This window comes from Phascolarctos cinereus, unplaced genomic scaffold, assembly GCF_003287225.1.
Source record: "Phascolarctos cinereus isolate Bilbo 61053 unplaced genomic scaffold, phaCin_HiC Scaffold_4;HRSCAF=312, whole genome shotgun sequence".
NCBI lineage: Eukaryota > Metazoa > Chordata > Mammalia > Diprotodontia > Phascolarctidae > Phascolarctos > Phascolarctos cinereus.
In genome coordinates this window covers 18,686,168-18,702,062 of record NW_027555847.1, presented here as the reverse complement: position 1 = coordinate 18,702,062, position 15,895 = coordinate 18,686,168, and the positions used below count along the sequence as shown (strand labels likewise).

The 15,895-nt window shown below is 45.6% G+C and overlaps 1 protein-coding gene across 5 annotated transcripts in view; it reads right to left on the bottom strand.

Moving 5' to 3' along the window:
- Positions 1-15,895, bottom strand: part of BBS9 (Bardet-Biedl syndrome 9) — a 372,846-nt gene that overhangs the window by 280,362 nt on the left and 76,589 nt on the right. For all 5 annotated transcript variants that reach the window (XM_078152100.1, XM_078152102.1, XM_020969068.2 and 2 more), the window contains one exon: positions 2,683-2,857. In XM_078152100.1, the coding sequence (XP_078008226.1) occupies positions 2,683-2,857 (175 nt within the window). The remainder of the gene's footprint in view (positions 1-2,682; positions 2,858-15,895) is intronic.

The following is a 15,895-nucleotide window of genomic DNA, read 5'->3' as shown; positions in this document are numbered from 1 at the left end:
AGTCTCTCTACTCTCTCACCCACACAACTGTAATTCCTCTGCTCAAGGATCTTCCTAATGCTTCTAGGATATATGAGTCTTGACCTTTACTGCCCCCCCAATGTTGCTCCCACCTACCTTTCTAGGCTGATTTCATCTCCTTCCCCTTCACACACAACATGGCACAGCCCCCCCTGCTTACTGACCATTCCCTTCCTCCCACCTTCACACACACGCCATCACTGCCTCCACCAGGCTTCCTTCACCAGCTCAGGGGCCCTCTCCTACACAACGTTCTTCCTGATCCCTCCAGCTGGGAGGGCTCTTGTTCTCTACACACTATCTTGCTTACTTTCTTACCTATGTGAATATTTTATGTCCCTAATTAAATGGAAGCTCCCAGAGGACAAGGGCTGTTTTTATTGCTGTCTCTCTTTCCACAGTATTTACATATGAAAGGAGTTCACTAAATGCTGAATGGATGGACAGGTCTGGATGATAAAATATATAGAAACCAGGCTGAGGAACACAGCTGTTATCTCAAAGGAAATGGAAACAAGTGGAATCTTTGGGCAGGAGATTAATAGGCTAAGTGTGGCATTGTCTGAGGGACTGACCTGAGGGCAGAGAGATCAGAGGGCACGAGGAAGAACTGGGACAGCAGTGAGGAGGTAAGAGGGGATGGGAGCATAACCCAGATGGTAGCAGGAATGGGAAGGAATGGATGGATGCAGAAACCAATTCCACGGCACGGCTTATCAGAGCCGAGCAGGAAAGAAGACCAACGAGCCAAAAACGACCTCCAAGTATGGAGGCTAGGAAGACAGCAGCAACACACTGCACAGAAATGGCGCAGCTCTTGGGTCTCCATTCCCAGCTCCATGGTACCAGGAGGCACTCTCCCTTCCGAAGCACATCAGCATGTCTGCTATAAAACTACATAAAGTTAAGTCACAGGGAAGAGCATCAATGGGAAGCAGTGAGGCTGTAACCTTCCACTCAGTGTGACTGCTCAGGAACCCCAAAAGCAGGGAGTCCCCAGACCTTCCAAAGCTCAGCATGACACGCTTTCTTCACCTGTCCAGTGAAGGGGCTGCATGAGGTGATCGGGCTCCCTCCTCATTCGAAAGGAAAGTCCACGGCTATCAGATATCGCCCCCAACATGCCGGGCTCCCCAAACAACCACACAATTCCCACAGACATTTTGCATTTGGGCATAAGAATCTTATAGCAGCAATGAAATATGAAATTTTTAAAAAACAGATATCGGGGAAATAATTCATTCTGATGACCTGGACTGCCCTGTGTTGTGAGTAATCAGCAAACCAGAGGCAGCCGAGAGGAGCAAATGTTGCTTTTTCACTCACTAAGGAACTGTGTCAGTGGTTATCATGAAGTAAGCTTAATGTTTTAAACACTAAGGCCCATACACAAAAACACATGAAATCATAAACTGCATCCAGCCCCTGAAGCCCTCAGGTTTTTTATCATTTCCTAAGAATCCATCTCCCACGCATTTTTACCAAGTCACCCAATGGAGAAAATGTACCTTGTTTCCCTCCTAGAAGGAGATGAATTGAGTGGAATGGAATGTTGGCAAGGCTGGGCCCCAAGAACAGTGGGGGCTTCAGTGAGATTAAACCCGCACATTAAGGAAACTAACACATTACTTCTTTATCCAATCACTTCTGGAACTACTACCAATTAATTCCAACACACATATTTCAAAGCAGAAGTAATGGAGTCTTCAGGCCTTTCTATTGTTACTGGGGAGGGCAGCCCTGCCAAGACAGTCACTTGGCACAGAGAAATTCCAGCCCTGTGTGAGAAGTGAAAAGCAGGCCTGGCCGGCCGTGCTCAGCTCTTCAGCAGGCATGGGCCAGGTGGACGGCTATCCCCTCAAGCTCTCAAAGCGACTATCTTTATGCTGATGACCAGTCCAGCACCATCGCCATGCAGGAGCCAACGTCAGAGCATTTAGATGGGCTCCACACCCCATGTGACCTGAGGAGGGAAGACGCACCACTTTTTGCCCCTAAATGTTCTCAAACTTTAAGGAATTTGCACATTAGACTTGGGTGGTCCTTTGTAAGGGCTAGAGGTAGCCGACCTAAGCTCCGCCAGCCGTTGCTCCTCCTGAGCCAAAGCCGAGACTAGGAACCCGAGGCATTGCTGAGATCAGTCCCGTTTCATTGGTGCCTGTGAGGAGCACTGGGAGGGTGACGCTGCACCTCCCACCCTTCACACTCTAAAATGCTACTTTTTTTGGCCAGAGATGGGGGGGGGGTGACATGGCTTTTTACTTCCCTGGATTTTTCTGTATTTCCTTCCTTGTCTTTCTTCACTGAGAACTACTGACCCCTTATTTGCTGAAGTATACAGTAGTTCTAGCTAGGGAAAAAAAAGTCCTCAAATAAAATTTATTAAAGAATGGAAAATTTCCTTAGGAAAAAGAAGCCCTGCCCCCTTGGGGCACTGGAACCCTTTACCAGCAACATGAAGCCTGGTTTGAGTTCACTCAAGCAACAACATCTACACCAGACCCGACTCCCCCAATTCTTTCTTCGTCTTCCTATACACACAGGCAGTGCTGAGTCTCCAAAACAATGTGCCATTTCTCACAATCACCCATTTGAGCTCCTAATTAACACCTAAGTGCATACACCTGAAAGCACTTCCAGAGACTTCCAAAGGACACTTACTTGTAACTCTCAACCTGGCGGCAGGAAGAGACAGTAATGAAGGAATCTGTCCGGGAGCTGTAAGTGAGAGGGCCAGGCAGAAGGAAACCAGGGAGAAACCGCCCAAATGCGTAACTTTCCTGTTCAAATAACATGAGCATCCCATCCATGGACTGGATACAAATCAAGTCTCGACCTGAAGGAACAGGAAATAAACAAAACAAAGTAATTGTCAAGTCATTCAATTCCACACATTTATTAAGCATCTACTGTGTGCAGGGTCCTGGGAAGAAGAATACAAAGATGAAAATGACAGAGAGCCTGCCCTCCAATGCCTCCCAATCCACCAGGAGGTATATGACACATCCACAGACTGTTAAGAAGCAGGAGCAAAAACTCTAGGAATATTTGACAGGAGACAGAAGAGGATCAGCCGGGGGAATCAGGAATTTTTACCCAGACGCACTAACCCCAAGTGGTAGCAATCAGAAGGGAGCGTATTCCAGGCGTGAGAGGACTACAGAGACGCATGGAGGCAGAAGACGCCACGTCACCATCAGAGGACAGGGGATTATCCAGTTTGGCTGGAACACAGATTTTGTGAAGGGGGGGAGTGTGAAATGAGGTTACAGAGGCAAACTGGAGCCAGGTTTTGGGGGGCCCTAAATGTCCCCTGGGGGTGGGGAGCATTTTATCCTAAAGATAACAGGGAGCCATTGAAGGCTTCTGAGCAGAGGGAGTAAGAGGTGGGAGCCTTGCTTGATTCCAGCAGCCATGTGGAGGATGGGAAACTGATATCTCCATCAGAAGGCGGGGCACCAGGCCAGGCAGGAGGTGATGAGCCCTCTAGCCAGCACGGAAGCCACAAGACCCGAGAGAAAGGGGAGATGCTGGGAAGTGAGAACTGACAGGAATGGCAACCAATCAGAGAGAACGGGGGAGAGGAAAGAGACAAAGAGAACTTCCAACCCACAGCAGTGGAGGAAATGAAGATGCCAAAGCCATAACAGAATTTTTATACTTCAAGGGCAAAAGGAAAACTTAAGTTTAAGTTTCAGTTCTTCCACATTTACAAGGTAATCAGAATACTGCCAGAACATATATATTTTTCAACTTTTCTATTAGTCACAGGAGAGTGGTTTTAATCTATAAAAAGTGGCATTTATTGTGATTCGGTCTTAGCCAAAATTCCCTTGGTTAAAAGCCACTCCTATGGTCAAAGCAAAACTCTTTATTCCCCAAACCCCTAAATAAACAAGGCAAACTCTCCCAAGCTTGTCAAGGGCTTCCATCTGGTAACTGAAACAGCTCAGTCATTAACTGAAATAGGCTCACTAAAAACAAATCCATAAATACTGTTATGCACCTACTAAGTGTGAGGCACCAAGCTCAGCGACTCATGTGAAGGGTAACCCTCCCTGAGAAACAACATGAATAAAGCAAAAGGTGTCTGATGGGCAGCGAGGGAGGGGTTGGCATGTCCAACATGCCCTGCACTCTCATCGACGCTAAGAAACACAGCGCAAACATGAGCATGGCGACCTGGGTCGGTCGCTCCAAGCAGAAGAGAAGACGGAAGAGGGAGAAGATGGGTCGATGTGGGATTGACTTCTAGTTCTGACACTGTGCAGCCCTTGGCCAAGTCACTCTGAAATGGGGACTGCGATCCTGGCACTGAGGAAAGCATGGGGCAAACACTGCACACAGTAAGTGCCTAGTGGATGATTTTTTTTTTATTCAAAGCTTAAAGTGTTGCGTGAATTTCAGTTTTTCCTTTGTTTTTTTAAACTGGTCCCTGTATTCTCTTCTAGGACAGAGAAACTGAGGCCAATAACACTAAACACACTTGGCCTCAGTTCCATTTTATGGTACTGTTCATTCTTAGATGCAAAAGATGCACAGGGAAGCCCTCTCTCCAGCAATATAATCAAGCAATCAACAAGCATTTATTAAGCAACTAGGAGGCTGCGGACACCGCGCCAGGCCCCCCGGGGCCGCAAGGCCTGCCTTGGTGATCTCACAGCCTGTGACTCGAGAGATGGCCCAGCCAGGGAGGGCCACACCCAGAAGTCTGCCCACTGCCCCAATGAGCCAAGGACAGGGCTGCCCATCTAAACAGCAGCCCTCTTCTTCTCTTTTTCCACGTTTCCAAGCAGGACTTTTTTCTTTTTAAGCCAAATTCATGGCAAACTGCTAGAGCCTCTTCTTGCTGCATCTGTTAGGTCGACATCTAGGATAGAAAACAGAAGAAACAGAAAATATCCTCCCAGCCAGCAGGTTAATCAGTCTTGAAAGGCTTCGGAGACTGTTCTGTTTGAGCAAATGAACAGATGAAAGGATTTGGCAGCACGGCGTAACTTCCCCAAACAGAGAAGAAGCAGGTGGCTGGAGCGCCCACGGGCCTCCTGCTCCTCCAGGACAGTCCCCTTGATGTGTGGACATCGCGGGGGCTAGTTTAAATGTCCCTATGCCCGCACTCAGCTCACTTCACCGGATGCCTGTGAAAAATAACAAGTTAAAATCCTGCTCTCTTTGGCAGGTAACTGACAAGAAGGAAGGTCCTGAACAACACCAGAGTCACAGTAGTGACAGCAGCCTCTTCGTGGCAGCAAGGTGCTGGAGGGCCCACGGGCCTGGAAATGGTTGAACACACTCTGGTGCATGAATGTAATGGGCTCTTGTTGTGCTGTGAGGAATGATGAATAGAGACACACAGGGAGACCTGCATGAACTGATGCAGAGCGGAGGCTGCAGAACCAAGAACACGCCAGCGTAAATGGGAAGAACCACCAGTACAAAACCATCTGATTTAACTATGGGGAGAAAAGAGCACAAAGAAAGAGGTACTAGCAAATGCAGAAACGTGCAGGGCTCTAAGTATAAAACACATTTTTAGTGGGGTAGGAGCCGGCGTTTGCTGTAAGTAACGCAGTGTTCTGTCCTGTGGCAGATTCCTGGGCAATCTTGAGGTCTATTAAGAGCCTGTGGGTAAAAGGTCCCAGAGGGTTCGAGTTGCCCCATCGGTGATTAACAAGGCATGGAGGCCTTCAGCTTGGGTCCAGCCAGCGACTGTGCTGGTACCAAATCCAATCCCCTAGGGTAATTCTGACATCTTGGAGCATTGGTGATGAAGCTCTAGCCGACACAGAAGTCTCAGGAACAAGGTTCTGGTCTTAACACAGCAATCCATCAATGAGCATTTATTAAGTCCTTATTATGTGCCCAGCCCTGTGCTAGGCCCTGTAGAGACCATGCAAAAATGCAACAATCCCTGCCCTCAAGGACCTCACGTGCTCCCAGGTCATGTGCCACTAAATGCAAATTAGATACAAAGAAACTACGAGACTGCAGGACTTTAGAAAAGGCTTCCTGTGACAGGCGATGCCCAAGCTGAGCTCTGCTGCAATCTCAGGATTCCCAGAGTTAAAGGTGAGGTAGAGGAGATTCTGGGCACCGAGGATGCTTAGGCAACGGTACGGTGGGAAGTAGGATGCCCTGTGGGAGGCAGGTCTGGCTGGACTGTGGCAGGGGAGGGACAGTATTTAATACCATGGCGGCCTGGGACGGTACAGATGGAGTCCCCACTAGAACTGCGGTGTAGGTGTGCAGGTCTGGGTCCCTAAGGAAACATACCTAGAACACTTGGCGATTAAGAGATGAGAGCATAGGAAGCCTCGACAGAGAGTGTCCATGTCACGGAAGTTGAGACAAAGAGAGAACCAGGAAGGAAAGCTTCCTGGAACCTACCTCGGACTTGGGCCCATGTGCACAGCTTGTGGTGTTTTGTCTCAATAACACTTTACATGGGGCTTTGAAGTTCACAAAGCGATTTCTTCACAATAACCTGGCGAGCATCACGACCCCATTTGATGAAGGAGAAAACTACAGCTCAGCGACTAGTCACCTTGTCCCAGGTCACACAGGGCAGGGCAGGGGTTCGAGCTTGGGTCTCTGGACACTCAAGATCATGGCTTGGTCCATCACTCCTGTACTCCTGCTACAGGACTAGGGTCCTTTTGCTGGAAGGCTGAGCTAAGCTAAGGCCTTTGGGGAGGGGGAATAAGCCAAACAAAGCTCCTGCACCTGGAACAGTGGTGAGCAGGAAGTTCAAGAAGGGGAATGGCACACGAGGAAGGACTGGGGAGAGGACAACTTTGGCAGTGAGCAATGACGCGTAACTGACCACACCTCAAACACGGCACCCCGGAAAGCAAAGAACTTCAAAGTGTGGACATTTCTCCATCTTTTACCGACTACCAGGAAAGCAAAAAGACTAATAACAATAATCCGTGACATTTATGTAGCCCTTGCTATGTGCCAGGCCCTGTGCTAATATCTCATCTCATCTCATGACCCTGAGAGGTAGGCACTATTATTATTATTCCCATTTTACAGATAAGGAAACTGTCTCTGTGACTCTAACAGCTGGAAGGGGCAAACCAATTCAGCAAGGATTGGGCCCCACAAGACCGCACAAAGCTGGGAATCAACACCTTTCATTTTGAAAAGCAAGGAAAAATACCAAAAAAAAAAAAGTTCAGATAAATCTTGATAAAAGAGCACTAACTTAGTACCTACTATGTGCCTGCCATTGTGCTAAGAGCTAGAAATATAAAGAAAGGCAAAACGCAGCTCTTACCCTCAGGTAACTTAAAGTCTAATGGGGGAGACAACATGCACACAATTATACAGAAAGGAGATACATACAGGATAAACTGGAAATAGTCCCAGAAGAGAACATAAATCAGTAAGTCCCCATTTCCTGGTACCATATAATCACATACGGAAAACTGAAACATAAGGTATATACTCCATAGGAACAAACTCTCTAATAATGCTGTATTAACAGGCTTCCACGACAAATTTTTGTTCATATCTTGGCATAGCGATGATGCAGTGAGTTGGCGTATTTTGTTTGCTTTGTTTGCGGGGCGGGCATCTAGAAATTCTATTACACATTTAGTAAAAATTACAAGTGAAAAAAATCAAATGTGATTCATCACAGTTCAACATGTAATTGTCAAACTGCAAACTTTGGCCTTCTCCAACTGTGAAAAAACACATGAGCAACACCTGAACACTGTCTATAAGGAAGAGAAGAATTTTCTAAGATTCCAGAAGCATTCTGTTCAATTTTCTCTTGAATAATTTTAACCTTTTCTTGCAGAAAATTTGCAACACACTCTTCATTTGGCTTGGCTGTGATCTTAATTTGAAAATGCATTATGTTTGTTATGATTGACAGCATAAGAATGGATGTGATAGAAGTCTGACAGATAACATCAGAAGACTCTCTGGCCCTTACAGGATCTGGCATCCAAATGTTGACCCTTTTTTCATTATTAGTCTTCATACAAGTAAAACTAGTACATTTGCTTGAGCTAGGTTTTTAACAACTAGTAACCTCCAAACAATTCCATAAGGTAGATGTGATTGAGTTCAACAAACACATATTAAGCACCTACTATGTGCAGGCTAATATACTGGGAATTAGGCACACAAAGATTGTTCTTTGCAGGTGCAAGGGACTGTACCAGGCATTAGGAATATAAAGGTGACAGGAAAGCTGTTCCTTCCCTCAAGTCACTTACAGTCTCCGGGCGCCTTGCCACATTTAGATAGAAAAGTAAATATGACTTAGTTTGAGGAGCTGAGCAAACACTAACAGCTCAGTCCATCCAATAAGGCTTCCTGTTACAGGTGCTGCCTGAGACAAACCTGAAAGCAAGCAAGGGATTCTGGGAGGCAAAAGCTGGGAAGGGAATACATTCTAGGCCCAGGGGATGCCGCACAGCCATGAAGATTGGCTCACAAGATCCACCTTGCACACAGGAAGGGCTGTCACTTTACAGGAGAGGAAGCTGAAAGCAGGGATGCTGAGCCCTTTGCCCATTCACAGGGTGGTAATCAAACCACAGAGAAGGAACAGAGTTCAGCGACGAGTCAGCCAGAATGATTAGAACCATAAAGGGGAGTCACATAAAATAAATCGGGAACGGTAGGCTCGTACCAGACAGAAAGAACATTGTTTTTCAAGGCACGTACAATTTAATAGGGGTTGGGGAAGAACCCCATACACAGTAATACAAGGCAGAATGTGATCCGAACACAGGAGATGTGCAGGAAAATGAGTGTGAGAAATACAGGGAGGAAAAGGCAGACAGAGAAGACTTCATGGTGGGAGCAGAAACTTCACTGGGCTTTGACTGGGAGGAGAAAGGTCAACAGACTAAGACTGTTGGGAGAGTGGCCCTTCCAGGTAAGACATATGGACAAAAGAAAGTGGAAAGGACGGGACGAGAATAGGCCTGGAGGGGGATGGAGGACAGTCCAGCTTGGTTGGAATGTTGACTAACTGGAGTACAGAGCATAGGGTGAAGGCTGGACAGGTAGGTGGTCAGATCACGGAGGCCCCGAATGTGGAGAACAGGAGCTCAAGATGTATTTGAGAAGGACGAGGGAAGCACTGAAGGTGTCTGGACCGAGAGGGACATGATCATAGCAGGTCATGAAGCAACAAGGTAAAGGATAACAATAATAATAATAATAATAATAATAATAATAAATAATAATAATAATAACTAACATTTATCTAGCATTTACTATATGCCAGACATTGTACTAAGAGTGCAGTACTATGAGTATTATCTCATTTGAGCCTCACAACTACCCTGAGAGGTAGGTGGTATTACTATCCCCATTTTACAGATGAGGAAACTGAGGCAAATGGGTGAAGTGACTTGCCCAGGGTCACAAGCTCAGAAGTGTCTGAGGCCAGATTTGAACTCAGATCTTCCTGGAGTCCCAGCATCTCTCCACTGCACCATCTGGCTGCCATCGCACAGGAGAGCCTTTGAGGAGGGCATGAAGGTGGTTTGGGAGTTCCTTCTGTAAAATAAGAAGTGAAAAGAGATGGAGGCACAACAGGAGTGGGAAAAGAGGGGGCAAGGTAGGTGTGGAAGAAGAAATAACAGGACTTGGCCAGTGACTGGAGGCATGGGACAGTAGAGGGAAAAGTCAGAGAAGGTCCTGAGATTCTAAGCTTAGGGGAGTGGTAGGAGGCAGAATTGGGTGTGAGATGCGGAGGGAAGATCCCAAACTCCACCCTGGACACATTGGCCTGATGGCGACTGGGGGACAGACGTGGAGATGGAGAGATCCAGCAGTCAGCTAGCAGTATGCCTTTGTACCCATATCACCCCTGGTCCAGGGAATATAGTTCTGAAAAATTGTCCACATTTTGATTTTAAGGATAAAAATAACTTACTCTAGCGACAGGAACCCACGCTACCTTTTCTCCCACTGTCCTTGAGTTTCATGCCGCCTCCCTGTGATGCCTGTGCGCACAAAGTGGCTTCCATTTTGAGCTTGTCAAATGAATGTGTCTTATAAGGAGGCAGGGCAACCCAATGCAATAGAAGCCTCAGCCCTCTCCCAGCCACTAGCTTCAAGACTTCTTGGACCTGTGGGAGATTCTCAGGAATAGCAGTGAACTGGGAATGTTCCAGCCTGTCTAACCATTTTGTCTGAAAGCAACGTTTATTCACATTTCATTATACTTATGAATCAAGATACACTAGTAAAGGATTTGTCTCAAACATTACCCCTAAATTCCTAGTGAACTTATCATCTAACACACACTTCTTCAACACCACAAGGATTTATGACTTGGTCGGCATTCCCTCCACTGATGCAAACAGCAACCTCTCTACCTTAGGAGATGGTCTTTGGGAGCTTGCTGGGAGCTGCATGCCACTCTGAGCTGGAGAAGCGATGATGGGCCTCTCCGAACTCAGCAAGCCTCAGACCTTCAGACTTGTTCGGACCAGCCAGGGCTTGGGTTCTGCTGCCACAGAGAGGGCACGCCGATGTTGTCACGAAGAGCACTCCTGCTGCCCACAGAGTCAATCAGCCCAACCCCTCATTTAACAAATGAGGAATGGACATCGGGAAGCCAGACATCAAGTCGCTGGCAGCATCACAACGACTGTTGATCAGAAGGACGTTCCAAGAATAGCAATCACCCTAGCACAACAAGCATGCTGGGCCCTAAAGAAACCCAGGAAAAGATGCCGGATGGTGGTAAGCCGAATGGATCCCAGTAGTCTTCCTTCGTGGACAATCCAGACATAGACAGACAAAACTGTGTCACCCAGGGGAGAGCGCTTGCCTAGAATTTCTCTCTTCTTCCCTCAAAGGCAAAAATTCTAGAGTGATGAGTCTGTTAGGAAAACCAAGAGCCTTACACAAGCCCAACTATGATAAAAGGCAATATGCAATCAGTGGTCAAAGAGCCTAAAGAAAGACATAAGAAGAAGGCTGCAAAGTAGGAGCCAGCTCCTCCTCCCTCTCCGTTTGGCGCATCTGCTCCTCATTTGCATTAATGAGAATTCTACTCACAGATAAAGGCCGAATGCACCCCTGGGCTATATATTCAGGTTCCAAGAAACACATCTTTATCTCATATGTTAGCAACCTCTTCAACAGACCTGAAATTCATAATATATCAAGATAAATGGCAAGAAATGGGCAATCCTTAGGTAACCAAAGAAATGAATGTAAAATTCGGGTTGTGACAAACCTCTCTCGGGCCAGGTCATCCATGGCAGAGAGAGAAAGGCTCCCATTCCATCCACAGCCCATATGGTTTTTAAGAGAAAAACCCAAGTGAATTAAGGGCAACTCTTACCTTTGGATTCCCTAAGCTGCCAGTTGCATAGCCCCCTTTACTGGCATTTAGCGCCCGCTGAACTTCCTTGAATTCTCTTAAAGGAAAAAGCAAAAGTATCACAGCTTTAATTTTTTTTTAATCGTAAAAACAAAGGAGTACTGTTGTTTAACTAATGGGCTGGTCAGGCTGCTCCTGGAAAAATTTGTAAAGGAGTCTTACAAATGTAGTGACCTACAAATGAAAACAAAATCCCTCTAAAATCCTGCTTGGAGCTGGATAATAGTAAATACTGAGATGCATTAAAGACATCAATGCCCTTGTAAATAAGACCCCCATAATAAGCTTTATGAAGACGTGTCTTGGTAGAGTTCAAGTACGGGCCCCGGACGTGTCTAGGCTACAGAGGAGAAGACAAGGAAGATGTGAGAGGCTGCCCCACAAAGGGGCAATTTTCCACCCCAGAGGCAGATGCTACATTTAGGCTCCATGTCCCAAAGTGGAATGGGCTACCCCAAGATGGGTAGGGCCTCTTCCACTATATGGTGGCTGGAGGAGTCCCCTGGTCAGGTGTGTTAGAGAAGGGGATTCCTGACACACATGGCTTGGAAGAAACGGCTTCTGACAACTCTATGATTCTGCATGGCCCCATGAACGTCAAAATGTCTTAAAGATGCTGCCACATCCAGAACATCAAAAGACAAATTATATCATGGAAGTTCTCCGAATGATTTGGCTCCATAAGCAGCACCAAAAAAGAGGTCTCAAAGTTCTCAGAGTGCTTGTTAGCCCACTCAGTATGGAATGGGTCAGTCAAAAGGATAGGAACACATTAGTCACAAGCATCCTTGATGGGGAGATGAAGTCCCTGGTCTCAAGAAGAATCTAAACTAATAGAGGCAACAGGATAACCACATGGAAAACATCAAGAAGCCAGAAATAAGGAGAAAGGAATCCGCATCACCAGAGGGAAGGTCCAGACTGATGAGGCCATGGAATCATTTGAACAAAGAATAAATTGTGTACTCACTAAAGTCTCGGTATCAATTATTTCCCCCAGTAGAGTGTAAGATCTTTGTGGTTCAGAACTGTTTTGTCTTGTCCTTGAACGCTCAGCCCAATTGCTGGCATAGCCCAAGTACTTACTGCTGATTGAACTGAACTGAAATAAGAGCTGAATCCAGGTCCTCAAATTGTAAAGACTACACCCCTTCTATGACGCCATCCTGCCTCATAAAAGATTAGATCAGCAGACGTCACAACGTGCACCAGCATCTTAGGAAGGATACATGAAAAGATACATCGGACCATTGGTCAATCCATTAAGTATTCGTTTTTTAACACAGCCAAGTCTATGTCCAAACGATAGTTATAGGTAACCACTCAGAGGAAGGGGTCTAGAACCTCACAGGTTCCAGATGAGCCCATAAACCAAGAAAAAAATGTATACATACATATGTGTGTGATATGTTTATGTGTGTATGTATGTATATATGTATGCATTTATGTATTCCTTTTAAAAACAAGAAAAAAAAATCTGAATACTAATTAGTCTAGGGAGAAAGACAAGCAACTTATTAAAAATGGCTGCATAGGACTTACTAATAAAATGGTATTTTTTCAGTCAAAGCTGCTGGGATTGAAAAGTAGAGAAAAGGCTCCCTCTGCTGGCTGTAAATGAGGAAAGCACATACTGCAGTAGGAGATAGCGTCCTGTTACTGACTTTTCAGTATTTCAGGCTTACACGAGTAACGTGATTACATTTTTAGCCAAATGTCAGGACACAGGTGATAGCAACATTCCTCTTAGAAAGCCGAAGGACTTAGGGCTGGGCTCTAGAGTTTCAGGTTATGAACGTCCACTGCCCTGCCTGCTTGGGATTCAACACCTCCCAACACAGCAGTGGTGGTAGCAATGATGATGATGGGGATGGGGATGATGATAGTAACATAGTGTCTTTCATCTCCCCTAGCACCCCTGTGCTCTGCACACAGAAAGTGTTTAAGAAACTGTCTGCTTAATAAATGAGATTTTTTAACTATATTTCATTATTTTCCTTTGTAACAGCATTACAAGTCTGCAGAATACTCAGACTCCTCACTAAGCAGTTTGATCCAAGAATTGATAAGGAATTTACTGGAGGAACAGAGCGACAAGCCAGGCCTGGGGAACCTCTAGTCAGCTATTTAATTGGATCTGCCTCATGTAGGCTTTCTGAATTGAGGCCTTTAGTCAACTGCCAACAACTATACACCCCCAATTTTCTGGGGCAACCCCAATTATTTTAAAGGTCACTTTGAGCAAAGCCTGGATTCTGTTACACAGTGGCAGCTCGGCAGCATGGTGGATAGAGCGTTGTAACAGATCCGGAAGACCCGGAGTGTGAATCCTGGCCGACACTCTCCAGCTGTGTAACCCTGGGCAGGTCATTTAACCCTGTCTGCCTCCATTTCCTCAACTGGAAAATGAGCTGTAGAAGGAAATAGCAATCCACTACAGCATCTCTGCAAGAAGACCCCAAAAGCGGTCACAAAGAGTCAGCCATGACTGACATGACTGACAAGGAGAGGGATGGGCCCTAAGGGTCACAGGAAGGTGCTTCCAGGCTTCGGGATATAGGCACGAGCAAGTTTGTAGATCACACAGAGCAACCAAGAGTGAGGAAAGGATTAAATATGAATCAAAGGTAGAGAAGACAGTCCTAGAACAAAGAGCTGGAAGAGGCAGGAGGAAATGGGGTCCAAGGCCCAGAGAGAAGGATGGTTTCAGTGAGTAATAGACAGTTCTTCATCTGTGACCAGAAGGAGGGGGGAGGGGGCAGCTAGGTGGCACAGTGGATAGAGCACCGGCCCTGAAGTCAGGAGGACCTGAGTTCAAACCTGGCCTCAGACCAAATACTTGACACTTACTAGCTGTGTGACCCTGGGCAAGTCACTTACCCCCAACTGCCCAAAAACAAACCAAAAAAAAAAAAAGGAGAGAGGAAGGGACGGGGGATATGAAAAGGCCTGAGGAATGGATGAAGGGTCTTGAAGTCCACTGCAGACATCCTAAAGCATCTCTGGGACAGACAAGGCTCAGATCACCTGCAATAAGGGTGTGGGGAGGGGACTCAGATGGAAACAAAATAAGTGGCAGAACTCTTGTGGGCCATGGTAGTACCGAGAAATGTGCATTCTCAGATCCCAAGTGAAAAAGCAGTCATTTAGAAAACAAAGGGGCAGATAGATGGCACAGTGAATAGAGCACTGGCCCTGGAGTCAGGAGGTCCTGAGTTCAAATCCAGCCTCAGACACATAACACTTACTAGCTGTGTGACCCTGGGCAAGTCACTTAATCCCACTGCCTAGCCAAAAAAAAAAGAAGAAAAAGAAAACAAACAAACAAAAAGGGGTCATTCAAACAAATATTTGACTATCTTGAAATTTTCCATCTCACCAAGCAAACCTTTGTGTGTCCAGGCTAGTAGATAACTGACAAAATCCCCTTAGTTACCATGTTGGGATCAGTGATCTGATCAGTATTGGTGCTCCCTCCAATGATGACATTCATAGTCCATCCAGTGGGATGTCATCCACAGCAACCTCTCAGTTCCCCAGAAAGGGCTCACCCAACACGCTGAAGGACCTTCCCTTGTTTTCTCCTCACATGGAGGCCAATGGAGTGTGCAGACTATTTATCAATTACCCTCACTGATCATATCTCCTCTTTTTTGACAACTCATGAAATTTATCCTCAATTAACCGCTACAATATATCTAGGTACCATACGTGTCCCATTATACTCTGGGGGGAAAAAAGCAAAACAAAGAATGGGATTGTTTTAAAAAATCAAGAGGAAATGGATACAGGCTTTTACCAAATATCTCCCCTAGAAATATAAAAACAATCATCTTCTTTAAAGGCTACAAAACACACTCCCCTCATTTGCAGAGTCCAAACCCAGTAAAAGTAAAACTATCATTTAGACCCTGTCACCAAATGTTTGTGAATTTACATGGAAAAGTTACAGCAACCCAACCTCTTCTTGGGGAGCACATTCAAAATTGCAGGGCATAATGTGAAGATGTGGAGCACAGCCTGACCAATCATGCTGCTTTTCCTCTTTCAGACTTGCTTTTTTGCCTAGGAAATATTTTGTAATGTTTTAACTAAACCAAGAGAAACATTTGTTTTATTTTACAATAATTATTTACTAAGGCAAATATAGCACTTTCCTTTAACAAAATGATAAATTTATGTGTGAAAATAAATTTTCTTATAGCCTTTATGAATCAACAAAGTAAGATAATCCATTATTCAAGGAACCTCAAAGAAGCAAAACTGCTTTTTCAGTCTACTGTAAGGAATAACACCAAGACATCAGTGGACCCTTCATCACCATCATCATCATCAATGGCTTTTCAAATCCTGAGCACCAAAGGTTCACTGATAACCGGCAGCTGGTGAGTTCTTCAGATGGCATTTAACATGTAAAGATTTTTAGATTTTTTAAGTGTTTTTTTTTTTAAGTTTCCAGACAGTGGCTAATTACTTTATCTCTCCTATGGGCCTGAAAAATATATG